Here is a 26786-nt window from a genome sequence, read left to right as displayed (position 1 = left end):
GTGAAGACGGCGTCTTCACGAGCAATCATTCGATCCAGGTGTGATAAACCAGGGAGAGAACTAAAACCTGTAGGACACCCGCCAGGACCGACTTTGGGGACCCTTGCAATAGAGACACAATCAAAACGGTCAGATGACTCATTACCCCGTGATAATAACTCAGAAATAGGCCTAATAGTTTGGATGTGAGCGTGCTGTGGTGGCATAGGGGATAGCGCGACCCACATTTGGAGGCCTTGGGGTTCGATTCCCGGACCCGGTGGGGTTTGCTGCGTGTCTTCCCCCCTCTCCCTCTCCCTTTCCTGTCAGCCCACTGTCATATAAGGGACACTGGAGCCCACAAAAAGACCCCCTGGAAGGGAAAAAAAATAGTTTGGATGTACTTTTTCTATCTTTCCTACAGTTTCTGTTTATATCATAGGTTTACGGTGCATTTCTATCCTAAAAATATAAAAATATATAAAACTTAAGACATTTCACAACGAGATATTAACATACATGGAAAGACCTTACATAACCTTGTATTAAGGCAGAAAGTATGATGGGCACTGTAAGAAAGGCTTACAGTATTCAATTATGCCGCATGAACTGATCAGTGTTATTGCGAGAGAACACAAAAGGTTTTGTAAGGGAATGCAAAAGAAATTTTTTGCCATGGCCCCTGGAAAATATTTTTTTTCCCCATCTCCCCTATAGGGTTCCGTAAAGAAGAATATATGACAGAGAATAAAAATCAATTTGGGAATGGGAATTAGTTGTCTTTGTAAGTATTAAACTATCCCTAATATTTGTTGCTAGGACTCGTGCTTATATTAGAAAAAGCAACACGACTATATTTAAATATTTTTAACAAAGTAAAACGTTACCAACAAAATAACTATGTCCTGTTGCCGTCCGCGTATTATCGCGGGACGTTAGAGCCAGCTGAGAAGGTTTTTCTATCGTTTCTGGAACCTGCTGTTGTCAAATATCGCGGGAGTCGCCTCCCTAATCACTACGTAATGTGCCGTGCTGCTTCTAGCGGCGCTGGTGACAGTGCTGAAAGCTGTTGGGGTAAGTTTTTGTTAATAATTCAATTTCGCTAAATGGTAAAATGTACTTTTGTAACGTATAGTAGCGAATTTTCTTTTTATCATCCAACAAAGCTCTTGAAGTAAGCTTGGTGCCTCTCCTTTGACGTTAACGCAGGCGTCGGGCCTGGTGGGGGTGCCTCGGCATAAATCTCACACAACGGGCCGGGGAGTACGGCAGCATGATCGAGCTAACTGAGGCTAACCACTTAGCTCATAGAACGATTCAGCGACATTGACCAAAACTTGAATAAACAAGCTCGTAATGACTACAAAATGCCCCCATGATATGTAAGAGGTGTTGTTTTTGTCAAACCGAAGTCAAATCCAACAGAAATACTCAAAACTGTCATAAACGTGTGCTCGAGCCTCGTACGTGCTTTCTTTGTTTTCCAGTCCTCGTGCCGTTTTGTTCGCTACTCGCTGTCTGACGAAAACAAATACTTTAAATTTAATGGACCACTGCTCACATTAGTCTGGAATGAAGCTTTATATAATCTCATACTGGTTTTGCTGTAGATTTTCCTTCTATTGAATGAATATAGCCATGGCAGATTTAGTGTGATTAGGAATCAAATAGATTCTGTTAAACATCTTATTTGTAAACCAACAGAGTGGATTTAGAAATAATTCACTATTAATTTCCAAGTTACATTTTATTACCAACCTTGAAACCACAAAGAGTAGAAGATTATTTTTTCAATATAAAGTGTTTTTTTTTTTTGGTCACTTATAACTAAAGCAGGGTAACCTAATGTATATGCCTCGCACTAAACAAATACACACATACTATTCCTCGTTGATGTTTAAATTTCTCTTGGTGGGAAAGGCCTGTGCCGTAATGGCTATTTGAAAAGCGATATTCTATTCCTGTCATTAAGGCAACGAGAGTTATTAATGCTACATCTGTTGCTTTCTTATACAGTTATCCGAAGGGGAGTTAATGTCCCCGTGTTTATAATGTTCTGACACAGCCCAGGTTAGTGTGTTTTTCAGTGGAACCTGTTAGCTTCGGTTAGCCCGGATGTGACGTTTTCGATGGCGTTACATACCGCAACATGTTGGCTCAGGCCATGCCTTCTGTTCCAGCTGAAGATAGCGGATTGTCAGGAAATCACATGCCTGGTTCTGTCAGAGCGCTTGTCTTTCTGGCCTAGGAATAGTTCGAGTCCCTGGCCTTTTAATAACAGAGGTTGTATTGGTTTTCCTTCTTTTTGTTTAGTTGCTATCAGGCCATTCTGTACTAATGCCAATGATTAACCTTTCTAAGCTTGTCTGCTCACATATTTTCCCCGTTTTTGCTTTAAGAGTACTTTTTCTCCTGTTTTGACTGAAGTACCCTCTGTTCTCTGACCTTTAACACATTAGTAATTCATAACAGCTGATAACGTATTTGCTACTTTTTACTCTATAGTGTGTCTCACAGTGTAAGGTTAATGTAAATAGATTTTTAAAACCAATCCAACAGCCTGTGAGCCTTACATTAACCAGGTTGAAGCTTGTTATGACCTCGCGTTGTAGCCTTTGGGATGTGGATCAGACCCATTGCAACACAGGATGTCATATCAAGTGTCACGGGGGGCCAGAGTGTTTACAAAGCAGTGCATTTAATTCAACAACATTCTCCCCAACCCCACTATTTGGGTTTGAGTTACTAAATAAACCAGTCTTCACACATGTGTTCCCAGGATTTATTGTATCTGTACAATGCTAGATTGTATCTGTAGTAGAAAAAGGAGTTTTGTCTAAAATGGAGCCATGAACCCACAACCCATAGCAAGTGGATCTTTTTTTCTTTAGTTCTTCTCAACATGTTTGTTTCATGATATTGTGCACCTGTTAGATATCTGAGAACATTTATCTTTTTACTGTAGCAGTTAATAATTGTGTTTTCTCTAAAAGCCTTAGAAGACATGCGCTCAAGATTTTTTGTTCAGGAAAAATGTGAAACTCCTGTTATCCAATGTCAAAACAACATGAAACAATGTCAGTATAAGTGAATAAAATTCACCATACTTGGATAAAGTCTGAAAAGAACATATGACATGACTTAATCACCTAAAAAAGGTAACTATTGTTCCTACTGTTGCCTGAAAATGTTATGACACAGCCCAGTTTTCTTACTTGTAAGCGAGGAAAAGCGGCTTGCTTTCACCTAACTGACCAGCAGAGGTCAGGGGTAATTGAAGTGATGGTTGTACAGAGAAGACTGCAGTCAGCACTTTTTCTTGCATCTCATTAAAAAGATTGTAAAACATGGCAGCGGTATGGATGAAAATTTAAGTAGTTTTCAAACCGTTCTCATAACTCAAAAAAGTAATTTGTTGTCTTTTTGAGGTTCATGTCGGGTGTCTTGGAGTCTTCTCACTTCTTTTTTCCTCTTTGCATTAACCCTAGAGATTTACCTGAATTGTTTGCAGATGATTGTATCACTAACCTAATCTTTTCTTTTCCCCCCCTAACAGTATGAAGTGAAACCGAACTGAATTTTTGTACCATCTGCAACTGCTTCAAGTTCAGATCACAACTAAAGGAACTGAAGACAAACCTCCCAGATTAAAAAAAAGTTGTAGCACTGAAGCCACGTGGGGGAGAAAAGGATCACTTCAAGGATTTAAAAACACAAGAGAAACAAAAATCCTGAAACGACCAAAGAACACGCACATCAGCCCAACTGAAACGTGAAAGAGAAGCAATCCTATGCCCAAGCATATTCTAAGAAGAAAACTGATCTGAAACCAGAAGTTTGTGCCTACTCAACAGCTTTGACAAAGCACACGTCCCAACGCTGCTCCTAGCCCTCCTCATCCTAACTACGCTGCAGACTCGTCACTAAGGTGTAGAGTAGGCTGCTCTCTGCTAGTACCCTCCCATAGTCTCCTCCGTCTCTCTACTCCACCTTTTTGTTCTCTGTAACTTTTCTAAGCAGTGTTATTGCACCTGCAACTGCCTTTTGTGTGCTAGGTTTTGTTTTTTTCTTTTCTTTTTTTTTTTTTTTACTTGATGCAACCACCTTGGTCTTGTGCCAGAAATATGTTAGGGGTGTGCATGTGTTAAAGTGTGCGAGTGTGTGTTTGTGTGTGTGTGAAGCTCTGCGAAGTCATCGAGATCCAGAGGCAAAAGATAAAAGAAACTGTAAAGGTGAGTCACAGTACTGTCACCACTTTTTAAAATTGTATTCTTTTTCTTGTTGTCATGCTAAGGGGATAGACTATCCACCACACACTGATAAAACACATGGCTCTGTTTTTGTTCCTCAAAAACTGTGAAATGGGTTTTCTCCAGTTTTTAAAATTTTTTATTTTGCTTCTTTTGATTTAATTTTTAAGAACTTCGCTGACATAATAAAGCTAATATTGGTCCTTCCAGGATGTTGTAATGTTTACAGTTTTTGATTGTTGCAATCTAAAATTATTGATTTTTGCAGCACTTTTTCCAAAGGTTGTAGGTTTGATTTTTGAGATATGATCTTAGATAAAAGTTTAAACTAGGGCACATAGCCTTTCCCCTCAAAAAAGAGATAATTTTAACATAGCTAATATTTAAACGGCAAATAACATTTTTAAGTACCTTCTTGAAATGTCACCCTTAATACAACTACAACCACGTCCTGAGGAGTTGTTAAAGTCCAGAAGAAGAACTCCATATTGGTGATTCAAGTTAACATGAACTGTATGCAAATCATACAGGACATCTCAAAATGGTTTTTGGAAGGAATAAAAGAAAACAAAAGGCAAATTTTATAATTCAATGTCGCATGCTTCCGTCTTCTAGGTTTGTCTTTCAAGAGATGTTATCATGAAGCACAAAGTTGAGTTGGAAGGGGCTAAGATGATTGGTCAAAATTTAGCCTAGTGGAGGTGATGGGTCAGATTTGCAGAAAAGTTACAATAACTGGTCAAAATCAATGCAAGTCCATGCAAAATTTGTGAAAGATGAGTGAATTAGCATTGATATTTATGGTTGTAACTTCCTGGAGGGCCTATTTTGTGGGGTTTTCTACCAACAGTAATGACAGTAAGTGTGGTGTTTGTGTCGTGGTAGCAGTAAGGTCTCACTGGTTCACTGAGCTGTAAATGATTTTGATCTGGTCACCAGCCTGTTTCTCTGCATCTCTACATGAAACATTTTTCTGTCCGCTTTTTCCTGCTTCTAAATCATTTAGGATTTACTATTGAATCAGAAAATAAGTGAATCCTTATGTTGTTTTTTAGACTTGTATGCTTTCCAAGTTGAAGGAACATCAGACTTTACTTAGAAATGACCAACTCCTCATTGCATTTTCTTGTCTGACTTGTAGCCTGTTTTTAAACTCTGCATAAATAAGACAAACTGGCCCGTCCAACCAGTTGCCACCATCTATGCTGATAACTCAGTTTTGTTGAATGTTTCAATTCACACAACCAACTTTGCATCGATTTTCTTACTCTGTCATTTTCTTCAGTGATGCACTTTTGCTCTTCAAACCCCCTCAACTTGGAGGGGGTTGAATTTTTTAATTTTCCCCTCACAATTCCCGGAGAGTTCACATTGTTGTTTTCCTTTCTTAGTGACACTTAGTACACTGGCTGACCTTCCTCACCCATCATGTTTGTTCCTCTCTTCACCCTTGCAGACATCCAGCCGTGTATCACTGGGTGGTTACTTAACTGTTGTCTATTTTAAAAAAGAAAACACAATCAAGCAGAAATTCAAACAAGTTCAGCAAGTGCTCAAGCAACTTTGGTTGAAGTTTATGGGAAAATATGGGCAGCCCCTGGAAAGGCTTTGTTGAGTTTACCTTGCCTGCGTCACCACCCACCACATTTGTTAGTGCTGATCTGAGCAGCACCTCCCCTGTGGGACTCAGCCTGTCGCCATATGGCCGATCCGTAAGTTTCACCTTCCTGCCTCCTTTTTCTACCGAGTCCCCACCCATTAAACACCCATCCACCCACCTTGCCCTGCATCTTTGCTGTGAATGGCCTAATCTTTCATTCTTTCCGGGCTCCCGAGACTAGCCTCTGCTCAGTTGCGTTGTTGCAGGGTGAGAGGTGTGTCGGCTAATAAACTGAAGGATTTTTTAAAATTTTTCCTCACAATTTCCGGAGAGCCCTTATTTTTCTTTTTAACTTTTCAGTTATGTTTTTACTTTGCAGCACAGTCTCCTTCGGGCATTTGGAGCAAATCATGTTTGGATTGCATGCCCCTGCCTTTTTTTTTTTTTCTCCTTTTTTTTCCCCCCAAAATAAAAAACAAGAAAATTGGAGAAACAGTGTGTGACGTGCCCACCCATCACTAAAACCCTGTGTGCTCGGATTTCCAAAAGAAAACATGCAAATATTAAAATCTCCTCTAAGAGTAAACTGATGCTCGTCGCAATAATCCAGAACATTATCTAAAAGAAGAGGCTTTTCTGGGATTACCCTTCATTACCCATAATCCATCACCAGCTGTGTTCACTGTAGATGTATCACTGTTTGTTTTCTGACTCCTCGTCTTCACTAGTTTTGGTTTCTTAAATTAATTAGCAACAATGCACTTGAACCATTTTATCATAACTGGTTGTGTCGAGATGTTCCTTTGCCTTCTCTGTGACCTGTTCGGGTTTTAAAAATCTTGTTATTGTCATGGCTATTGGTGCTAAACATTTCTTTAATGGAAGGTTGTCATGATTGCAGATCTTTTCTCAGATTTTTAGGCTATGGTGTTTCTAAACACGTGGCTTTATTTTTACAAACAACTCTGAAAGAACCATCTGAAAACTGTCAATGAGCGTCTTCTTAAAATATAAAATAAGGAAATTGGTGAGAAGTGAAGCTGTGGAATAAACTTTTGACGTTAAAGGGATAGTCTAGAATTTTTTTAAATTGAAGTTTTGTATTGTAGATGGATGATAAATCGCTGAGTTTGTAGAAAAGTAAATGGAACAGTGAAAGGCTAGTATCCAGAGGGGTACTAATTATACTATTAATTAAATAAAATGACCAAAGTCCATCCTGGCAACCAGATGGAAATGACCAATATTAACTATTTAAAAATGTCAAAGCTTCCACATTTGTCTTTCTCAGCTAAAAGATTGAGTTATGTTTAAGTTACATTGACCAACTGTCTAGCCACCTGATTGGCTTATTGTAGGTCTAAAGGGGTAAATTCTGGTGAAAACATGGAAAATACACAAAACAAGCGAGAACTCTTGGCCAACATACAGCAAAGTGATGATTCACAGCTCATGATCGATTCACCTGGCAGTAAAGTTAGCATTGCAGCACGAACTGGTTTTGTGTTTGACTTGGGAAAACACCAAGAAAACCTTAGACTCATTTATTGACTGTTAATATCTGTTCATATTGTAATGTGTGAACACTTCCCGTTTGTTGTTTAAAATGGTTAAATGTGTAATTGCAGCCTACCACCTCTGAGGATTTGACTCTTTCCCAGTCAGGATGATGCAACATTTTTCTACTACAGTATTCACTCAGAACCTCATTTGAAAAAACCTGAACTATCCCTTTAAGACATTGTTTTTTTTATTTAAACATTCTTAAGTGAAGACCAGTAATTGCAAGTAAATTGTGAATAGCCACATGCATAAAGCTTTGCCTTTTCCAACAGCGAGTTGCGGCTCTGTCCCCTGTGTCAGAAATGGAAAGGGGCTCTTCTGAACCCCCTGTTGCCCGCAGCGGTGGCTCGGTCCCCGATACTGCCACTGCTCCCATGCCCATACCCCGTTCCTCCTCTGTCTCTTGCCACCCTCACCCTGGAAGTAAAAAGTACAAGCGGACTCCTTTGTATCAGAGATCAGTAAGGGGAAATGTTGAGCAGTGGCCATGTTGGCAGAGCTGCTCTGCTGTTATGTCGCCTTTGCTAACAGCATGGCGTGTAGATGTTGGCAGAATTAAAAAAAATTAACCAGGGTGTTGGAAGATTTTGCAGCTTTTTTTACTTAAAGTTCTAGCATATTCACTGATGTTGGTGGTTAGATTAATTATTTGACCCTACAGCTGCATGAAACTACTCAGTCTGTGCTTGGATGTTTTAGTTGGTAGTTATTAGTGTGTTTTGTTTTTGTTTTGCATGATAGAACAGAGAATATTCACAAGGTGTTGGATGTTATATGTTTTTAGCTACACTGACATTTCCCCCAGAAGTTTCTAATGTATTTTTATTTCAATGTTTTTCTCACCATATTATCTAAATTTTGTTGTTGCATGTTTTTTCTTTTAAAGTTTTGCATCAAAAACTGCGTTCATTTGCCTTTTCCACTCCTTTTCTGTTTTTGAAAATGCTTTGCACCGATGCCTTTCAATGCATTTACCAGTTTGTTCTCGTTTCAGATGAGTTTTGACCCAGGCATGCTTCATAACAATGGACACACTGCATATGCCAATGGCTCAGGGCCGGGCATCAGAGAAACCGGTGTGGTGGAGAAGCTGTTGACTTCCTATGGATTCATCCAGTGCTCAGAGCGCCAGGCTCGTCTTTTCTTCCATTGCTCCCAGTACAACGGGAACCTGCAGGAGCTTAAAATAGGAGGTGAGATGCCTAGGAAGAGCAAAATCAAAGTCTGTTGCTACTTTGAGTCGCTCTAAAGTTTTGTCTGCTTGTTCTTCTTCTTCTCTTAGATGATGTAGAGTTTGAGGTGTCCTCTGACAGGCGCACTGGCAAGCCCATAGCAGTGAAGCTGCTTAAGATAAAGCCAGAAGTGCTGCCAGAGGAGCGCATCTCGGGCCAGGTGGGGCCAGACCTGCACGTCTATCCCTTTACTGTGCTGCATGGTTATATTCATCCAGTTAAGAGCACCGTTTTATTTTTGGTTGTCATTTGTCTGTCAGCTTTACTGAGAAAATTATTTGTTTTTCTGTTTCCCCTCTCTCCAAACATATGGGTGACTTCCCCCCCTTACATTTACATAACTTGAATTTCTCTCTCTTTGTCTTTTGCTTTAGGGATGTCCTGATCCATCTGACTTTAGTATACCCAACTAAATTCAAATCCTGATTAATTTAGCTTTTTTAAAGTTAGATTTTTCTCTCTACTACAACTCTCAGTAATACATGCTGCCATTTTTGCTTTTTTTTCGTTCTTTTTAGTTTTTCTGTTTAAACAGTTTGCAAAACTGTATAACAGATGGTCCAGACTATGCTCTTTGTCAAAGTTTACCTTGTTCTTTTTCTTTTTTTTTGGAGTTATCAGACTTTGTCATGTGTGCTTATAAATGACTCTATGTTTATTGCCATTGACCATAAAATTGTCCAAATTGTAATTGCAAGAAAACATTTGTTTAATGGAAACACTGCTATTTTGAAAAGAAGCAAACCCCTCAGGTTTTTGGAAAATTTCTTGTACCAGAATGAGGTGATTATTCAGCTGTTGTATTTTGCCAAACTGCAGTGAAAACATTGTTTCAGATCACACCAGTCATGTGATCAACTGCATGTTACTACTGGTAGAAAAGACAAATAACACAACAGGAAGTGGTAGGAGGAACATGGCACAGCATTGTTTTTCTTTTTTTGGGGACAAACTAATTCACATACAATTTTAATTGCATTTCTTATTTATGGAAACACTGAAACTGCAGATTATCACATTTTTATGCATATTTGTAATTGAAACAGATATTGAGGGGTATTTTAGACTAAAGGTTCTGACTGGGACATCCCTACTTTGCACACCTGATTGCTTGAAGGTTTTTGCACGAACTGAACAATGAATGGATCAATGTCTCTGAGAATTATGTTTTCAGTCTTAGTCTAAACTCAAATGTATATTAAATTTGATCCATTGAGTCAACAGTTGCTCAGATTTAGTTAATTGTCAAGTTCAGGGTTCAGAACACTTTGTCAAAAGCAACTTAACATTTATCAACTCATGGATTCATACATGAACATCCAAAACACATTGAGCTACACACAGTTAAGTTCATTCTAATAACTTTTCTCACAAATTGACTCATCATTAAATGTAGGATGTGATCTGATGATTTTTGCTGTGATTTGCAAAGCAGTGCGTTTTGGCCTACACCTGAAATATTCCCCCTTGCTTGCAGGTCGTCTCATCTGTCCCACTGAACTTGGATGGCAAAGCCGCTCCGGGTCAAGTTCCCACTGGGAGTGTATGTTATGAAAGAAATGGAGTAAGCAAAGAGACACTTTCTATATTATTATTATTAATATTATTTTTGTTAATTTGTTTTCCAAACCCCCTTTAATGCTGTTGGATGTTGACTGCAGGAGGTTTTTTATCTGACCTATACTCCTGATGATGTGGAGGGAAATGTCCCTTTGGAGACAGGCGACAAAGTCAGCTTTTACATGGAGACAAACAAGCAGTACGTTTTAATATGAATTCAGGAGATCATCGTGGCTTGGACTTGATTTCATAGCAACAGCCTGTTTGTGTTTCAGTACTGGTGCAGTGAGCGCTCGCAATATTCAGCTTGTGAAGAAAAAGCAGGCGAGGTGCCAGGGTGTGGTATGTGCTACAAAGGTAAGTGTTGCTCTATAACAAAAATGTATAATACTGCAAAAGTATTTGATTGAAATCTCAGTGTACTTTATTGGCATTTTATGCAGTGGAATTGTACAAACTCTCCTTTTCTCCCACTTCAAAATTCTACATGAATGTAACATTGTGGGCGTCTGTCTAATGAAATCCCAGTCGTGTGCGTTAAAGGTTGTTGTTGCAGCCTAATAAACGTTTGGAGTGTGAATACCATTTCATTCTACTGCCTTTGGTGTCATTGTATCAAAGTTGTGTTTTGTCATTCAGGAGGCCTTTGGGTTCATTGAGAGGGCAGATGTGGTGAAGGAGATCTTTTTTCACTACAGCGAGTTTAAGGGAGACCTGGAGGCTCTTCAGGCTGGAGATGATGTGGAGTTCACCATCAAAGACAGAAATGTTAGCTGCTGTTTCTGAATAAAACATGAATCTGTGCTGCTGAATGTCCACCTGACCGATTCCTGTTCCCACAGGGCAAGGAAGTGGCTACAGACGTGCGCCTTCTCCCTCAAGGGACCGTCATCTTTGAAGACATAAGCATTGAGCAATTCGAAGGCACTGTTGTTAAAGTTATTCCCAAGGTTCCTACGAAAAACCAGGTGAGTAGAAAACAAATAGAGTGTTTTTAGAGAAAAAAAAAGAGAATAGAAATGTATAAACTGGATATGCTAACATGTCCTTCCTGTTCCTGCAGAGTGACCCTCTGCCTGGGCGCATTAGTACGAGGATTGGTTTCTCTGAGAAGGAGCTTCCTTTTGGAGAGAAGGACACAAAGTCTAAGGTGACTCTTTTGGAAGGAGACCACATTCAGTTTAATATCTCCACTGACCGCAGAGACAAACTAGAGAGGGCTACAAACATCGAAATTCTCCCAGACACCTTCAGCCTGACCAAGGAGACCCGTGAAATGGTTGGAGTTTTGTTTTCTTCTGACCTTTTGTTCATCAAGCAGGGTGTCTGATCCTCAACCCTCACTCTCCCTCAGGGCGTGATTGCAGCCATTCGCGACGGCTTTGGCTTCATAAAGTGCGTGGATCGAGATGCCCGAATGTTCTTCCACTTCAGCGAGGTCCTGGAGGAGAGCCAACTGCACATCTCGGATGAAGTGGAGTTCACTGTTGTGCCTGTAGGTTCTGTTAAGCTTTTCACAAAAGTATGTATTACCTGAAACTGGCTAAAGCGAGTATATTCTGATTTGTTTGTCACGTACCAAACTGAAGGAAATGTCGTTGGCAGGATATGCTGTCTGCTCAGAGAAACCATGCGGTTCGCATTAAGAAGCTTCCCAAAGGGACAGTGTCCTTCCATACTCAGTCTGAGCAGAGGTTTGTGGGTGTTGTGGAGAAGGAAGTCGTGTCAGCCTCCAACAAGAACACAAGCCCCACCAAGGGAAAGGAGAAGGTATGTTTCTGCACTAACGAGGAGTATGTGCCCTACTTATTTTCCAACCATTATTGTAGTTTTTCGTCCCTCTTCGCCACCTCCTTTCAGTTTTTAGTTCTAATGCTGGTCTTTGTTTTCTCCCTCAATGACCTCCCCCTGCTCATGCTTCTTTGGTTAGAAAAAAGACAAGGTAGGACCGGCATGAAGCCACTCGTTTTAGAGAGAAACTAACATTTAGCATAATGAATGCCTTAGTTTTGTGTCTCAGTTGACCAGTCTTAATTATAAAACCTTTTGCCTTTATAAGGCATGCTGTCTAATAGTTTACTGTTTCTCTGATTTTTTTATTTTTATTTAAGGATAAAGTTGTAGAAAAGGTTTGTGTTCAGGATTCAGGCCCTTTCATATCTTTGTGTTTATAGTCGGCAGCATGGTATTGCATCACCTCCTCCATCAGTAGAAGGGCTGTACAATTACAATTAAAAACAGTAATTCCTGGAAGAATTTTAAAAAATGGCTGATGTGGGTGATGAGAGGCAGGGCTGGGTGATGTAGCTTAAAAATCTATTTATTTTTTTCCCTCTAAAAAATTACAAATGGCAGAAAATATTCTTAAAAAGTGTCGTTTATTTCAATCATGTCCCCTGTGAGTTGAACTGAATTTGAAGTTGAAATAAACAAAAGCTGCAAAATGTTCTTGTCAAGCAAGATGGCAGTTCTTGGGCATGATGACATCAGTATGAACTGTGGAAATACAAGGAATCAATTAGAGAAAAATAATATTTCCCAATAATTAAATCTTCAAAAACTGAAAAGGAAAATAAAATGTTATTAAATTGTTCATTTATTTCAATAACTCAAATGACTAAGTGAAACACATTGATTAATTACTCATATTGAAGTTATGTTTAGTTTTTTTTAGCTTACAACAAATAAAAAGAAGACATTTGACATCAATAAAACAATTTTAATTTGGAGGGTTTGAAGAAAATAAATGTTTATACTTTCTTTTAATCTGACACAACTGCTTTATTGAAATATGACTGCATCTACCATACCAACATTTTCTTTTTACACAAACATATTGTCTAATGCTCATATTAGAATAGAATAGAAGTACTTTATTCATCTCAGCAGGGAAATTACTTCGCAGTTGCAGCATAGAGACAAGACACAGTAACAACTAGTTGTAGATAAAATAAAATATAAATTGTAAAATGCTGTAAAAAATAAAATGCAACTTAAGAGCAGTCCTTGCAGAGATAAAAAAATAAAAAATTGAGGACTTTTCATAAACTCTGACTCCATATTTCTGCCGTGCCACCTTCCTGTCTTGGCAGCTGTTTCCAATACAGCTGAACTTTGCATGTTTCAAAATAAGCGAAAGGAAATATGAACATCAACGCAGACATAAGAAAATGAGTAATCTGCTCATTTTCGTTGTCAGAATTGGAATAGTTCGTGTGGTAATGCCAGTAGCTAAACCTTAATTATGCAGCCGTATGCTGTAGGCTCTAACCATAAACTGATGTAAACAGCCATAGCTGCTGTTGATTAATACAATGCACACACAGCTGTGCTCATGCTTTCATAGACTGTTTTCACTTTTTTGTCATGTAATGCTACTGGTTTAGTTGTTTTTGTTTTGTTTTTTGTTAATTTTTTTTCAGACATTGCCATCTTCCACCTCCCTTGTGAGAAACTTGTCTTTCATTCTTTGATTCAGTTCTCAGGTGTTGCACATATTTAAAGGAACAGTAATGAGTGCAGTGTGTTCTCATATGTGTAGGAAGCTGAGGAGGGAGTGATTGCATATGAAGATTGTGGGGTGAAGCTCACTGTGCCGTATCATGTCAAAGACCTGGAGGGAGGAAGTTTCCCTCAAGCTGGAGACAAGGTAATATTAATGAGGTTTGGTGTTAAATTAAATGTTTTTTTTTAACGACTCGTCTTTATTTTATGCAATATTCAAAATTTATGAAAAGATACAAATAAGTCTCTTTTAAATAAACATTTTATTGCCTAGATGCAATAACGGCATGTTTTAGTGAATGTTTGATCATTTGTAGCAAAGTACAGAGCTAAAACTACATTCCTAACACAAACGTGTGAAAAACTCAGGCCTTTCTGTTGTAAGGCAGATCTGTTGATTAATTTTTTTTGATTAACCAATTAATAATTTCACTGAATAAGGTGCTCTTTAGAAGATATTTTACATAACTTGAACCAGGTGAAGTTAAAACTATACCACTTGAGTTCTGGGTAGAATACATTTACGATGTTTTTTTTGTGTTTTTTCTTCTTAAATGCAAAATGTATTAAAAAAGCAACAACTTCCAATTGAATGGTCTATTTTTGATTCTGTATACTCCAGTTAATGATTATTTCAATAATTGATGATTAATCTGCCTTAGTTGTGCCTGCAGTTGTAAACTGAAAGCTAATTCATCATAAGTCTACTCATACTTGAATGAAAACATGTAACACATTGTCTGTGATGAACTGTTTGTCCACTAGGTGGAGTTCTGCATCAATGAAGTGAAGCGAACGGGCCATCAGAGCGCAGTTTCCATCAGGGTTCTCAACCGCAACGCCTCCAACTCCAGACGACTGCATGGATTTGTTGCTGCACTGAAGGATAACTTTGGCTTCATTGAGACAGCAAACCATGACCAGGAAGTTTTCTTTCACTACAGGTAGAGTAGCTCTGGGTGGAGCCATGGGTTAGGGGTGAACATGTGGAAATGCCGACATGTTTTGGTTTTTCTTTCAGTGAAATGTGTGGGGATGTGGATAATTTGGAGCTGGGTGACACGGTGGAATATACTCTCTCTAAGGGGAAAGGAAACAAAGTTAGTGCTGAAAAGGTTACCAAGGTGGCTGCAGGTAAGGGAGGATGACTTGTTTTTATTCTTTTTAATATTGGTTATCATGTCTTTCATATTATTATTTTTTTCTTTGTTTAGTGAACGGTACTGGTGACGATGTTGGTGTGTCCGTGTTGACGGGAAAAATCATCCGTCCCATTCGCAGCGTGGATCCCTCCCAGACTGAATACCAAGGACTCATTGAAGTGACTGAGGAAGGTCCGTGTCATGTCAGCAGCTACACAGCTACAGCCTACAAACACATCCAGTCAAGTTAACCTAAGTACATTTGGTTTGTTCCCAGGTGAAGATAAGGGGCAGAACTATCCCTTTGGAATCATGGGGATGACGAACAAGGCCGACTGCCTGCAGAAGGGGGAACATGTTAAGTTCCAAGTTTGCACAGTCACCCAGACTGGTCAGAAGATGGCGTGCAACGTCGTTCCTCAGCGCAGAGCTCCAGTGGAATGCGTCAAGGACCAGGTAGAGTTCACCTGATGGGAGTGACCTTACATGCTGGATTTTATAGTGCTGCTTAGGATGCAGGGAAACTGAGCTTTAGGCCTGTTACAAAGTAAAACTTACTGGGTGATACACTGCCTTGTAAATTATTGCAATAAACCATAATATTTAAGCTATGAGACTATTTTCAAGAATAATCATAATGGCATAAAACTGTAAGTTTGCCCTTTCAAAGACCAGTAAACTTTAATTTAGTAAATAATTATCAATGGAGCACATTTTAAATAAAGTATCTAAAACAACAATAACTAAAATGAATTATGACATCTGTGCAACCAAAGTTACATTTCAAAAAATATTTTACTTAGACAGGGAAAATGGGTTAAAGTGGCAGGTAGTCCAAACCAGCTACTTTGAACTGGGCGTTTTCTCAAAAAGCTCATTTTTCAACGATACTGAAGGGGAGCATCTCTTTGACTATTATGGTCTAAATGGAAAATAATTTATCATGTGATTAATTCATTGATTATTATGACAGGCCTAGTTAATTGCAGTCCTACTGTTTTGACAGCTTTTACTTTAACTTGTATTTTTCTGCATATGAATAGGGCCTTCTGCCTGTAAAAAGGACAAAAATATCAGAAAGCTGTGTTTTTGGTTTCCAGTTTTTTGATATTCAGTTCAAATTTGAACTAATTCAGGGTTTCTCCCAGAAAACTTGCTAAGCCTGGAGGTCGGGGCGCTGAGGCAGTCCACCTGTGATCCACGTGTTTTTTGTATTAACGATGCTAAATAGACAGACAGGAAAAGTTAAAATATTACTGGGTAATTAAATGTTACGGGAAAACCTCTCCAGTGAAACGCTATTTAAACCCACACCTAGTCTTCAAAACAACTAATCAAAAAATACAGTTAAAATGAACATCAATCATTTGCACTTCTGTTTAAACCAAATTAAGTCAGCGGCTCCATAAGGCCCCCCAAGGCTTCAGGGGCCCATAAATGCTGATATTTTAACACAGACCACAGATATATAAATGTAAGATTTGTTTATTGAGATGATCAATGCTGCTGAATTTGATTTAATGGTTTCAGCATAAATAAATTAGCATTTTTTCAAATGTTTAATGTTTAAATGTAAGATTTTAAGGATCTGGCTAGTTTACTTTGTAAAATTTGTAAAGTGCAATATTCATAGTTAGATTGTTTTGTTACCATAGCTACAATCTGATGCTGTGATTGTAGCTAGTTTAATCTTTGAGTATGAGCTGTTTGTTCACAAATCACAGAAGCTGTTAGAGGTGCTGATGTTTTTAGCAACAAGAGGGGCCCCTAAGTCAAGTTCTGCTCAAGGCCTCATACAGCCTTGGACCGGCCCTGCTTGATGAGTTAAATCTGCTGCATTGCGCAGAAATGTGGAACAAACTGGAGATTTAATTTAATGCTGCTAACCAATGAAGCTTTAGTAGCTCTTCCATTCCGTGTCTTTTGGGTTTTTAATGCACAAAAACTGTTCTGGCTGCTCAAGTTTGTGGGACGAGATTTTCAGAGCTCAGCACAGCCGCGTGCATCAACTGTGGCTGACTAAGTTGGACAAAGCGTTTGATGTGGTTTGGTGCGTCGTTTAAAATAATACTAAAAGTAATAAAATAATTTAAAACCAGTGTGAAGGGTAACTACAAGGCGAGTGCAAAAACCCCTCACCGGGTTGGACCTGCATGATGAGTTCAGAGCTGATTTGTTAACCACTAACACACCGGTCAACTGGGAAAACATACATAAACTTTACAGGTTAGACAGATTCAGAGATGTAAATGCTGTACATAATTCTGTCCACAAATATAAATCATTCTCATCCCTCCCTCAACTCTCACCTCTGAAAGCGCGACTAAAAGTTATTCCTGCGGTTCACAGAGCTGCAGAACAGGAGCTAACGCAGTTCGTTTTAAACTTTGATATTTCTCGAAAGAAAAATAATTCCTCAAAAGAAAAATAATTCCTCACAGGGGGTTGATATAAATATTCTTACAGGTCAGTCTGTGTCCAGTTTGAGTGAAAGGAGGCATGCATTATCCGCGCTGAGGTGAACTTAATAAAGCAGTGGCAGCGTGTGAGGCAACGCGCAGAGGCGCCAGTTGTGTGATTGGTCCACTCTCCTGGCTTTAAATGCATAAACTATAAACCTATCTTTTAGAAATAAAGCTTGTAAAGCATGGCCGTCCACCATCCTTATGATACACTGGGGGAAATTTAAACTGAATGTAGACATTCAGTTCAAATTATAGCAAGATTTAACTCTTTAAGAACACATCTGGTCTGTCTTCAGCTTTCAATATAAACCAAAGAATCTTTTTCTGACCAGATAAAATATTTAATGGCAGATTTTAAAACGGAAGTCACATCAGTTGTGATTTGATCCCCGTGATGATGCAGAAGAACGTATTGAAAATGAATGCCTGTTTACCTGGCTCCTCTCAGTTTGGCTTCATTACGTACGAGGTTGGAGAGAGCAAGAAGCTGTTCTTCCATGTGAAAGAAGTGCAGGACGGCGTGGAGCTCCAGATCGGAGACGAGGTGGAGTTTTCCGTCGTCTTCAATCAACGCACTGCAAAATGTAGCGCCTGCAACGTACGAAGAGTTTGGTGAGAACCCGCCATTAGATGCAAAGCCTTCCTGAAATGCAGGGCATGTTAAAGCTGAACTTCAGCTGAAACAAATGGCTCTGACTGACATGTGTGTGACGTCACAGTGAGGGACCCAAACCGGTGGCCACGCCACGTCCCGACCGCCTGGTGAACCGATTGAAGAGCATCACTCTGGATGACGCCAGCGCTCCTCGTCTGGTCATCCTACGGCAGCCTCGGGGTCCCGACAATTCAAAGGTACGTCTTTTCACTTTGAAACGACGCTCGTTGGAGTCTTCTTAATTTCAACATGTTAGGGATGGTACATATTAATCTACATTGCAATGTACATTAATATTCATATTTACAGTGCATGGGAAAGTAAATATGCAAAAGATGGCTACATTTCATCCTAAGAAAAGTAAGCAGAAACAAACAACCTCACTGTACAATACACAGAACACGGTACATTTTACTTGCATAAAGATTTGCTTCATCTTTATACAAGATGAAAAAAACGTCCATCTTGTACAATGGAGGTTTGCTTTTTAGGCCTGAGCATCAATGCGCTGTGAAGGCCTAATGTTTTGATACCGTTTCTTCTTATTATTACGATTCTGCCCCCCAAAAGAGGTGGCTTTATAACATTCAAAAACTCACCAAACTTGGCGGATGCTTCAAGCCTGTTTAAAAGTTTTGTATTTTAAGGTTGTTGCAAAAATCGCAACAGAACCGGCTCAATGGCGCCACCTAGCAACTTTCAAAAGACCCTCTGCTATTCCTTTACTTCATTGTACAGACATAAAATTTGGTACACTTGTAGAGCTCACCAAGACGCTCACAAATTACAATTAATGTCATAGTGCAAATATCACAGGAAGTCGGACATTTTGGATTGAGGTTCCGATTTTGACCCTATTTTTGCCGTTTACAGCCTTTGTATTTGATCGTACGGTTCCTAGGGATTTCGATTGATCAGCTTCAAACTCTGTCAGTCTGTTCATAAGGCATGGCCGATTCAAAGTTATCAAAACGGTGAATTTTTGAGCATGCTGAAGGGGCGTTACCAGGGGTCAAAGTTCACCTACTCGCCAGGAGAAAAAAAACTGTATCTTCTACACAAAAATTCACAGAGGCACAAACTTTCAGCGATTGATCATCATTGGGTGTCCTACAATACCCAATGGTCAAATGATGACACGCCCTCCGAGAACAGAAAGTGTCATGTTTTTTGTTGTTTTTTTTTTTTTTTTTGGCTCTAGTGGCCTTTATTTGACAGTTAATTGACAGGAAAGTGGGTAATGAGAGAAGGGGGAAGACATGCGGCAAAGGTTGCCAGGCCGGGAATCGAACCTGCGACGGCCGCTTTGAGGACTAAGGCCTCCTTATGTGGGTTGTGCTTAACCCCTGCGCCACCACAGTACATCCCGAAGTGTCATGTTTTACTGGGAACGGTCGCTATCTTACACCTTTGACCTACCGTAATTTCCGGACTATAGAGTGCACCTGATTATAAGCCGCACCCCCCTACATTTTTAAAGGAAACACATTTTGTACATACATAAGCCGCACCGGTGTATAAGCCGCATGTGCCTACATTGAAACATGAGATATTTACAAAGAAAGACGGTACACAGAAGGTGTTTTTAAAGTTTTAATAATATGCCGTAGCTTTTCTTTCTGAACAGCAACAATATAGCAAAACAGCACTAACAGGGCTGGTTTAAATAACATACAGTTAAAAGTCACGGAGAGCCGTCATCCTCTTCCTCTTGTGCACTGAAACCATGGAAGTCTTCTTCCTCAGTGTCTGTTTCCTTCTTTATCGGCCAGCTCGATTGCTTTTAACTTGAAAGCTGCATCATATGCATTTCTTCTTGCATTCTCCATGATGAGGGTCTGTTCAAGCTAATTTTATTCATGCACAAAGCACGATGTTACATTAGTCTTCCTCTACAGATATATTCCAGCTGTCTCACGCTTACCTTTTCTGCTCCAGCGCCCCTACTGGCCGTTAGAAAAAATTCATAAATAAGCCGCATCGTTGTATAAGCTGCAGGGTCGAAAGCGTGAGACAAAAGTCGCGGCTTATAGTCCGGAAATTACGGTAATCAACATAAAACTGTGTCCAGAGACAGAAGACATGTTGGTGTGTTGTGGATTCCAACCCCGACCGGCTTCGATGGAGCATGTGGGCGTGGCGGCGTGACCTGTAATGCTGTTGCCATGCGTTTGGCTCTGAATTTCACAGTTTTGGGCAGAGCTGCTCCAAACTCTCTAGGATGGATCCTTATCCACCTGCCGACAGGAATCCATAACAAACTTTAGTGGGCGTGGCCTAATTTGTCCGTAGTGCCCTCTAGAATACTTTAAATGATCAGCCCCAAGCCATGCTTTAACCTAAAATTACGAAACTTGGTGCGCATGTGTATCTTGTCAGCACGTACAAAAAAGTCTCTTGGAGCCATGGTCTAAACCCAACAGGAAGTCGGCCATTTAGGATCAAAGCCGTCATTTTCTCTTTTTAAAGACGTTTCTGATCGAGCACTTTTTCAGATACAGACTTCACAATCACTCAGCACACTCTTGAGGGATCAAAGGTCAAAAGTTATCAAAGGATTTCTCATACATCAAAGCATGTGGGCGTGGCTAAACTTTGACTATTCGCCATAAAACATCAAGGTTCATTTATTTGCACATGCAAGGTCACAGCTGCACCAGACTTCCCACGTCTCTCTACAGACTAGTCCTGATCAGAATGTCCTGTTCAACTGATGACATCACCTTAGTCCCACTTCCAACAGGAAGTCACCTGTATTTTCTTCCATGTCTTACTTTTACTCTATTATTTATATGGGTTTAATCTTGCGATGATGATGAACTCTGTCAATGCTTGCTGCTGTCTGAACCGTCTGTCTTCTTCCTTTGCGTGACCAAATGGCGAATATCAGTCCCTCGCCATATTCATACGATTGTCTTTAAATCACACATGGATGATCCGATTGGCACCAAACTCTATGTGTATGACCTTTGTTCACCTCTAAAGAGCTCAACAGCATTGAAATGTAATTTGACTCCACTGTGCTCACTAGGTTAATGCATCAGCTATATCTCCTTGCTACATTGACCGATCTGCACCAGATTTTTTGTGAGTTGTCGGGGGAGCGCTCCCGAACGCATTCATGTGTATTGCCTGGTGGACGGGCGGGGAAAATGTGTGACAGCTTCTGCAGTGGTGAGCGGGCCGGAGCGGCGCTGAGCCGCGAGGGCCGCATGACACTGATGTGTGGCTTAAATTTTTTTTTTTACTTTTTTAAAAGTAAAAAAACTAAACAAAAACATTTACATAAGAAATAACTAACTAATAGACATAAACCGTAAAAAAATAAAATAAAAAAATGGTTCAGGTTTATTCAACTTCCAAGGGGCAATTAATGTTACAGAAAGTATATGTAAACAAAAACGACATAAAAACTAAACTGAGGGACAAGACAGTGTCTCAAAAGATCAAATACCAGAAAATTATGATTTGTATGGTATAAGCAGTGGCAGATATGATGAATGGCTGGATCACTGGTTTGCTTTCAACCAGTGATTGCACCATTTAATTGGTGTCTGGTTTTCATTGTTTCTAGTAGTTTGTTCCATAAGTGTGTGAGTGTAACAGATGCGACCTTCTGGCTAAACTGTGTTCTGCACCTCAGTATGTTGCAATCTCCTCCAGCTTGTGCTCTGATTTTTATTTTATCTGAATAAAATCACTGAAAATGAATCTTTGAAAAATAATGCATACATTATAATTATATTGGATAAGAACTTAAGGTTAAAATACTTACTGAGGATTTTACAATGGCGAAACTGGAATGGTTTTTAAGGTTTTGAAATTTTTTTTAAAAGTCAGATTTGAGTCAAAAATTAGTCAGATATTCTCGAAATAAAGTTGATTAAATTTTCTCTGTGTTGTGCAGGGCTTCAGTGTGGAGCGGAAGACTCGGCAGCCTGGAGTCATTGACTGAGCAATACGCAGCCAGCCCCATCAGGCCTTGGAGGGATGCAGTCCCTGAGGGAAACAGCAGGGGGTAATAAGGGAAACCAATCTGACATACTGCTTGTGAACCAACTCATCCATGAAATATAACACACGCATGCAAGAAGTGGCATGTGTAATCCTTTGCCCTGACCTGTAAGGGAACATCCCCTCCTTCCCTTCATGATTGTCTCTGGGTTCGGAGTACCAGTGTGTGGGCGTGTGGGTGAGATGTAATCTAGAAGAGATTAATGTCAATTGGAGGTATTCGTTCCTAAGGGGCCTTGTCCCTCTAAGTCTGTTTGACGACTGACTGCGTGGCTGTCTGTATCTCGATCTTTTTCAAGTCTGCTTCGTCAGGAATTCTGCACCTGTAACTGGTCCATTGTTCTGACTGGGCTAGATGAGTTTTGTTTTTTGTCTTTTTTTTTATTATTATTATTATTGCTGGCATGTCTAACCCTCTGCTTCATTTATGTTCCTCATTGCTCTTTTACGTAATGGAAAACTTTTGATCACCAAGTTTTCTCTAGTGTACGTATTTCCTACAAAATGCTTAAAGCAATGGTTCCCTCCATAAGGAGGATAATATTTCATACATGTGCAAACTTTTGAGGATTCATCTCTGCTCGGTTTTTTTGAGCAGTTTTTAAAATGCTTTATTGAAAAAGGCTAGAGTATAAAAGCATGGCGTGAGTGTGACGTATGTGAATGTCAAAGTTTCTCTGAAGGAAGTTAGCTTTACCAGTCTAGAACCTTGACATGCCTTCTTGGTATTCACATGCTCTGCTTAAGTTTTTCCCAGGTGCAGAATTCCTTGTGGCATCTTGTCTCTGCATTTCTTTTATACTATTTCCTTTCTTGCACATAATTTTGCTTTGTTTTTGTTTTGTTTTTTTTAATTGAAACTTGATCTGCTAATATTGAATAAATATAAGGTGCCTAAAACTTCAAACAAAAAAAGAATAAATGAAAATTTGATGCATTTCTTCCCAGCCAACCGCCAAAATATTGAAAACAATCTTAGGGTGGCTTTTTTTTTTTCCCTAGTTGAAATAATATGAATATACATCCCAAACCTGTGGGTTGAATTATACTGTATCTTCTGTGTGTGTTTTTTGTTTTTGTTTTTTTCCCCTCTCTGGGTGAAAGCTCCCAATTTCACATATAATTTATCTAAGGGGAAGGGTTATCTGTGAGAAATTCTGATTTAATAAAATAAAAACAAATTGAATCAGGATCTCAGTTTTTGTTCTCTGGGGACAAAAGGATGAGCCGTCCGGCCTCTGAACATAAAGTTGCTGTCAGATCAGATTTTTATTTTTTTTTCTTTCTTTTTTTGTTCTTTGACGATCAACAGGTTTTCAGATGAACCCGTACTGAGGTTCTCATGTACTTTTGTTAATGGTCTTGAATGAAACAACTGAATAAAGTTTTATGAAATTCAAAGTTTTGTCATTTCTGTAAAACATTTCTTTTGTGAAGTCTGGTCACATGCCATATTCTGAAGCTTTGGTGGAACTCTGCATGCAGTCCATGGCTATTTGCTTTATTTTATATCAAAGTGAAGCAATCTAAGAAAGGCACTACAGCCCCACCTTGTGGTGATGGAATGACCTAGGCCAGTGTTTCCTAATTCCAGTCCTCGGGGGGGGGGGGCCCCCCCTGCCTGCATGTTTTAGGTGTTTCCTTCTGCCACACACCTGGATTGAATCTTTGGGTGATTAACAGGCTCCTGCAGTATTTGGTGGCTGCAGAAGATGTCATGCAATCATTTGAATCAGCTGTTCTGGTATAGAGGCACATCTAAAACATGCAGAGCAGGGGGCCCCCCCGAGGACAGGAATTGGGAAACACTGCCCTAGACAACCAAAAGCTATACAAGCTGCAAATGAAATGAGAAACTACACAATAAAATGTGAAAATTTTAAGACTTGGAATGGTTCAAATTAAATGTACAATTAGTACAAAACCTTATTTTCATAGACACTGCAGTGCTGTGAAAAAGTACCTGAAATCTTGTAGTTGATTTTTATTTTTAAAGCTTTAGCAAAACAGGATTTAACATAAGAATATAGTTTAAATTGTTAACTATATTTATTGGACATTTGAGCCTTAACCGGGGCTTATTAATACCACACTTGTATTATCAAGAAAGTACTCTTTTTAGAATTTATTCCTTTTAATCCATAACCCAACAGGTTCAGAAAGTATTGAATACAAAGTACGCACAAGTAAAATTAGAGAATAGGTTATGTTTGGTGATGCACAAAGTTCCAGGTATATGAATAATGGCAGTGAAAATAAAGCTTTTAGAGCGTAAACATGAACCCATTGTCATGCGAAGGATAATATTGTAGCGATGAAAGCAAAATAATCTCGCTCTGGTTCATTGAAGACGTCCTGATGGAGATCTGATGGTGATGTCAAACAGGAGTTTGGATTGTTGTGAGCTGATCCTAAACCTTGGTACTCCTCAGGTAAATGGTGAGCTCAGAGCGGTGAATCACCTTCCTTTCATCCTGGGATTGAGCTTTTTGAGCTTCTGACCAGCGCTTCCACCACTCCCTCAGCTCGGTGGGTCCTGTGGGCCGCCGCTCTCTTATCTGATTTGGAGGAACTAGAGCATGAGGGGTGCTGTGCTTTTCTTTGGGCAAGAACTTCCTGTTGATGTTTCCTTCCACACTGGACTCGGATCCTTCTAGTTTTTTTTCCTTTTTTGAGCTGTCGGACATCTTGGTTGCGACTTTGTCGTGAGCTTTTAAAACCCTCCGGTCTTCTTGAGCAACGTTCAGATTGCCAAAAAAATCCAAGCCCTGCATTTTGCGCCTATACTCCTCCAGTTTAGCTTTGCAATCTGCAACTTTGGCTCTCATCTCGAGGAACTGACGCTGCAAATCTTTCTCATAACTCTCCTCTGCTTTCAATTCATTCTCCCAAAAGTTGATGTATTCCATCTCCTCAGCCACAAGCCTCTCCTGGACTTCTTCTTTGGTTCTTCTGGCTTTCTGCTTCTGCTTGAGGTCCAAAATCTGTTTGTCTGTGTTTGTTATCTGGACTTGTAAATCCTGCAAGCACAGCAGCTGGCATATGATTGAATCTCTAAGGTGATTTTTCTCATCTTCGGTTACCGCTACGCAGATTGAGGTGCTCAGGTCAGATTTTACCTCTGGGGTATTCTTTGAGCGCCTGCTTTTCTCCTTGGTCTGATTGCTGATGCAGCAGGATGTTTGATGGTCAAAGTCTAATTTTGAACTTTTCTGACCTCTGTCTGTACATCTGCTGCTTTGATCTTTTGTGACAAAAAGGGACAAATCCAAAGAGGCCCGTCCCATTTTATCAATCCTCTTCTTCCTTGGCTTGTCACACGTTGTACTGTATACCTTTCCTTTGCCAAAACTTTCCAGCCATTCCCAGGCCTCCTCCATGAGAGTCAGAGACTTTCTTCTAGATGTCTTCAGGGCGTCTTTCTTCTGCTCAACCTCTTCTCTCAAACAGGTCAATGGAGGCAAACTTTGGCGGTGCAAGCTTAGGGAGCCGCTGCCTCTCCGCATTTTGGGCCCAACGTCTTCCCGTCTCAGTGGCGGACAAGGCTGGTATCTGCCAACTTTCACTTTGCCCATTTCATCCCAAGCAGAGAGGCCACTGTGTTGGAGACTGAGCTGGACCTCCTTGGCCTGCTCACCGTACTTCTTCAATGTCTCCAGAAGTCGTTCATCGGGAGTCATGCACCGCTCAAAGTCTTTGAACTTCTCTCGCAAGGCGTAGCGTCCTGGCTGCCCTGAAAAAGAACAGTGATGGTGTTTAGCCAACACATTTGACATAGTTTCAGCAGGGTGTGGACTCATAAAGATACTTACCAAGGGATTGAGCCAACACTAGTACCACGTCTTGACACGTTGTCTCCTCTGTAACTCCACACACAACACGTGAGATGCCTTTGACATACACCTTCACTTCCATTCTGTCCAGTTCTTGATCTGTAAAAGAGTTGCTCTTTGACTAAACGGAGAATCTTGTTGTTTCTCTTGAGGAAGTTGTGGAGACAGCTTAATGACCCTTAATGGCGCTACAGTAATTCCAAACATGATGGGCTGATGCCCATCATGTTTGGGACTGGCCTGGAAGTGGGTTAATCTTTCTCTACCAAAACAAGACATCTTGTTAATACAGCTTTGCCAAGAGAATCATAGACACTTACCTAGTTGTCCCGTCTGTAGAAATGATTGTCAGACCTGCTCAGTCTTGATGTGAATGTTGTGGCTGAGTGGAACAGCAGAGCAATTAAAGCTCATTAAAATTCCTGAAGGAAGCTTCCACTAGGGACACTTTAAGATCCCACCCATCTGGCATGATCAGCATCCTGAAAAAAAAAGAAAACACAAACACTGAATGCAGCAAACAGTAGTTACCACTACTGCTGTCTTAGTGGAAGCTTTGGAGTTCACCCGAAGCTTTTGTCTGGTTTACCTCAGTCTTTTTCTCAGTTCTGTGAACAAGTTTTAAACACTGCAGAATATAAATGGACTGAATTTATATGTGACTTCTAGTCATAGCAACCACTGAGAGTACTTCACACTTGAGCCACATTCACACACACTTCATTTATACAACAGTACACAGACTGATGGGGGTTAGTACCTCGCCTTGGAGCACAACACTGGACAGGAAGAAACTGTAATAGAACCCACAACTTTCAGAAGATAACAACCCACTTTACCCATAAACCCTCCATCTCGCCAAATAACAGGTGAACAGACTAAAGTAGGTGGAACAAACATGGAAATATAAGACTCTTAAATCTGCTTCAGACATTTTTACACCACACAGAATCTCCACACGCACCTGTTTGAATACGTGGTTTGCAGTT

At 39.9% G+C, this 26786-nt stretch overlaps 2 protein-coding genes across 22 annotated transcripts; one reads left to right on the top strand and one right to left on the bottom strand.

The window, feature by feature from the left end:
* Nucleotides 1-946: 946 nt before the first annotated feature.
* csde1 (cold shock domain containing E1, RNA-binding) lies at nucleotides 947-23365 on the top strand. Of its 20 annotated transcripts, none has more exons than XM_044117688.1 (23): nucleotides 947-1053; nucleotides 3536-4211; nucleotides 5686-5941; nucleotides 7665-7853; nucleotides 8387-8585; nucleotides 8675-8784; nucleotides 10102-10188; nucleotides 10286-10383; nucleotides 10460-10541; nucleotides 10824-10952; nucleotides 11027-11152; nucleotides 11248-11463; nucleotides 11539-11706; nucleotides 11790-11954; nucleotides 12115-12126; nucleotides 13726-13833; nucleotides 14454-14632; nucleotides 14710-14822; nucleotides 14903-15022; nucleotides 15108-15286; nucleotides 17744-17907; nucleotides 18015-18147; nucleotides 21858-23365. In XM_044117688.1, the coding sequence occupies exons 3-23, from the start codon at nucleotides 5816-5818 to the stop codon at nucleotides 21903-21905; spliced, it is 2751 nt and encodes a 916-aa protein (XP_043973623.1). In that variant the 5' UTR covers nucleotides 947-1053; nucleotides 3536-4211; nucleotides 5686-5815; the 3' UTR covers nucleotides 21906-23365. The 20 variants fall into 20 exon arrangements, with proteins under 20 accessions (XP_043973623.1, XP_043973605.1, XP_043973588.1 ...); XM_044117670.1 differs by having other exon boundaries at nucleotides 8675-8841; nucleotides 11539-11679; XM_044117653.1 differs by having other exon boundaries at nucleotides 8675-8841.
* A 721-nt stretch (nucleotides 23366-24086) lies between these two features.
* Nucleotides 24087-26293, bottom strand: rassf11 (Ras association domain family member 11). Of its 2 annotated transcripts, XM_044117828.1 has the most exons (3): nucleotides 26118-26293; nucleotides 25777-25896; nucleotides 24087-25697 (listed from the first exon to the last, which is right to left on the bottom strand). In XM_044117828.1, the coding sequence occupies exons 2-3, from the start codon at nucleotides 25877-25879 to the stop codon at nucleotides 24376-24378; spliced, it is 1425 nt and encodes a 474-aa protein (XP_043973763.1). In that variant the 5' UTR covers nucleotides 25880-25896; nucleotides 26118-26293; the 3' UTR covers nucleotides 24087-24375. The 2 variants fall into 2 exon arrangements, with proteins under 2 accessions (XP_043973763.1, XP_043973772.1); XM_044117837.1 differs by lacking the exon at nucleotides 26118-26293 and having other exon boundaries at nucleotides 24087-25692; nucleotides 25777-26087.
* Nucleotides 26294-26786: the final 493 nt, after the last annotated feature.

This window comes from Gambusia affinis, linkage group LG01, assembly GCF_019740435.1.
Source record: "Gambusia affinis linkage group LG01, SWU_Gaff_1.0, whole genome shotgun sequence".
Classification (NCBI taxonomy): domain Eukaryota; kingdom Metazoa; phylum Chordata; class Actinopteri; order Cyprinodontiformes; family Poeciliidae; genus Gambusia; species Gambusia affinis.
This window is presented reverse-complemented; position numbering and strand designations above follow the sequence as displayed.

Excerpts from the sequence above, each read along its gene's own strand:
- csde1 (XM_044117653.1), top strand. The coding sequence starts at position 5,816 with ATGGGCAGCCCCTGGAAAGGCTTTGTTGAGTTTACCTTGCCTGCGTCA. Across the intron at positions 5,942-7,664 it reads TGTCGCCATATGGCCGATCC|CGAGTTGCGGCTCTGTCCCC; the intron begins GTAAGTTTCACC and ends CTTTTCCAACAG. Across the intron at positions 8,586-8,674 it reads GCAGGAGCTTAAAATAGGAG|ATGATGTAGAGTTTGAGGTG; the intron begins GTGAGATGCCTA and ends TTCTTCTCTTAG.
- rassf11 (XM_044117828.1), bottom strand. The coding sequence starts at position 25,879 with ATGGAAGTGAAGGTGTATGTCAAAGGCATCTCACGTGTTGTGTGTGGA. Across the intron at positions 25,698-25,776 it reads AGTGTTGGCTCAATCCCTTG|GGCAGCCAGGACGCTACGCC; the intron begins GTAAGTATCTTT and ends GTTCTTTTTCAG.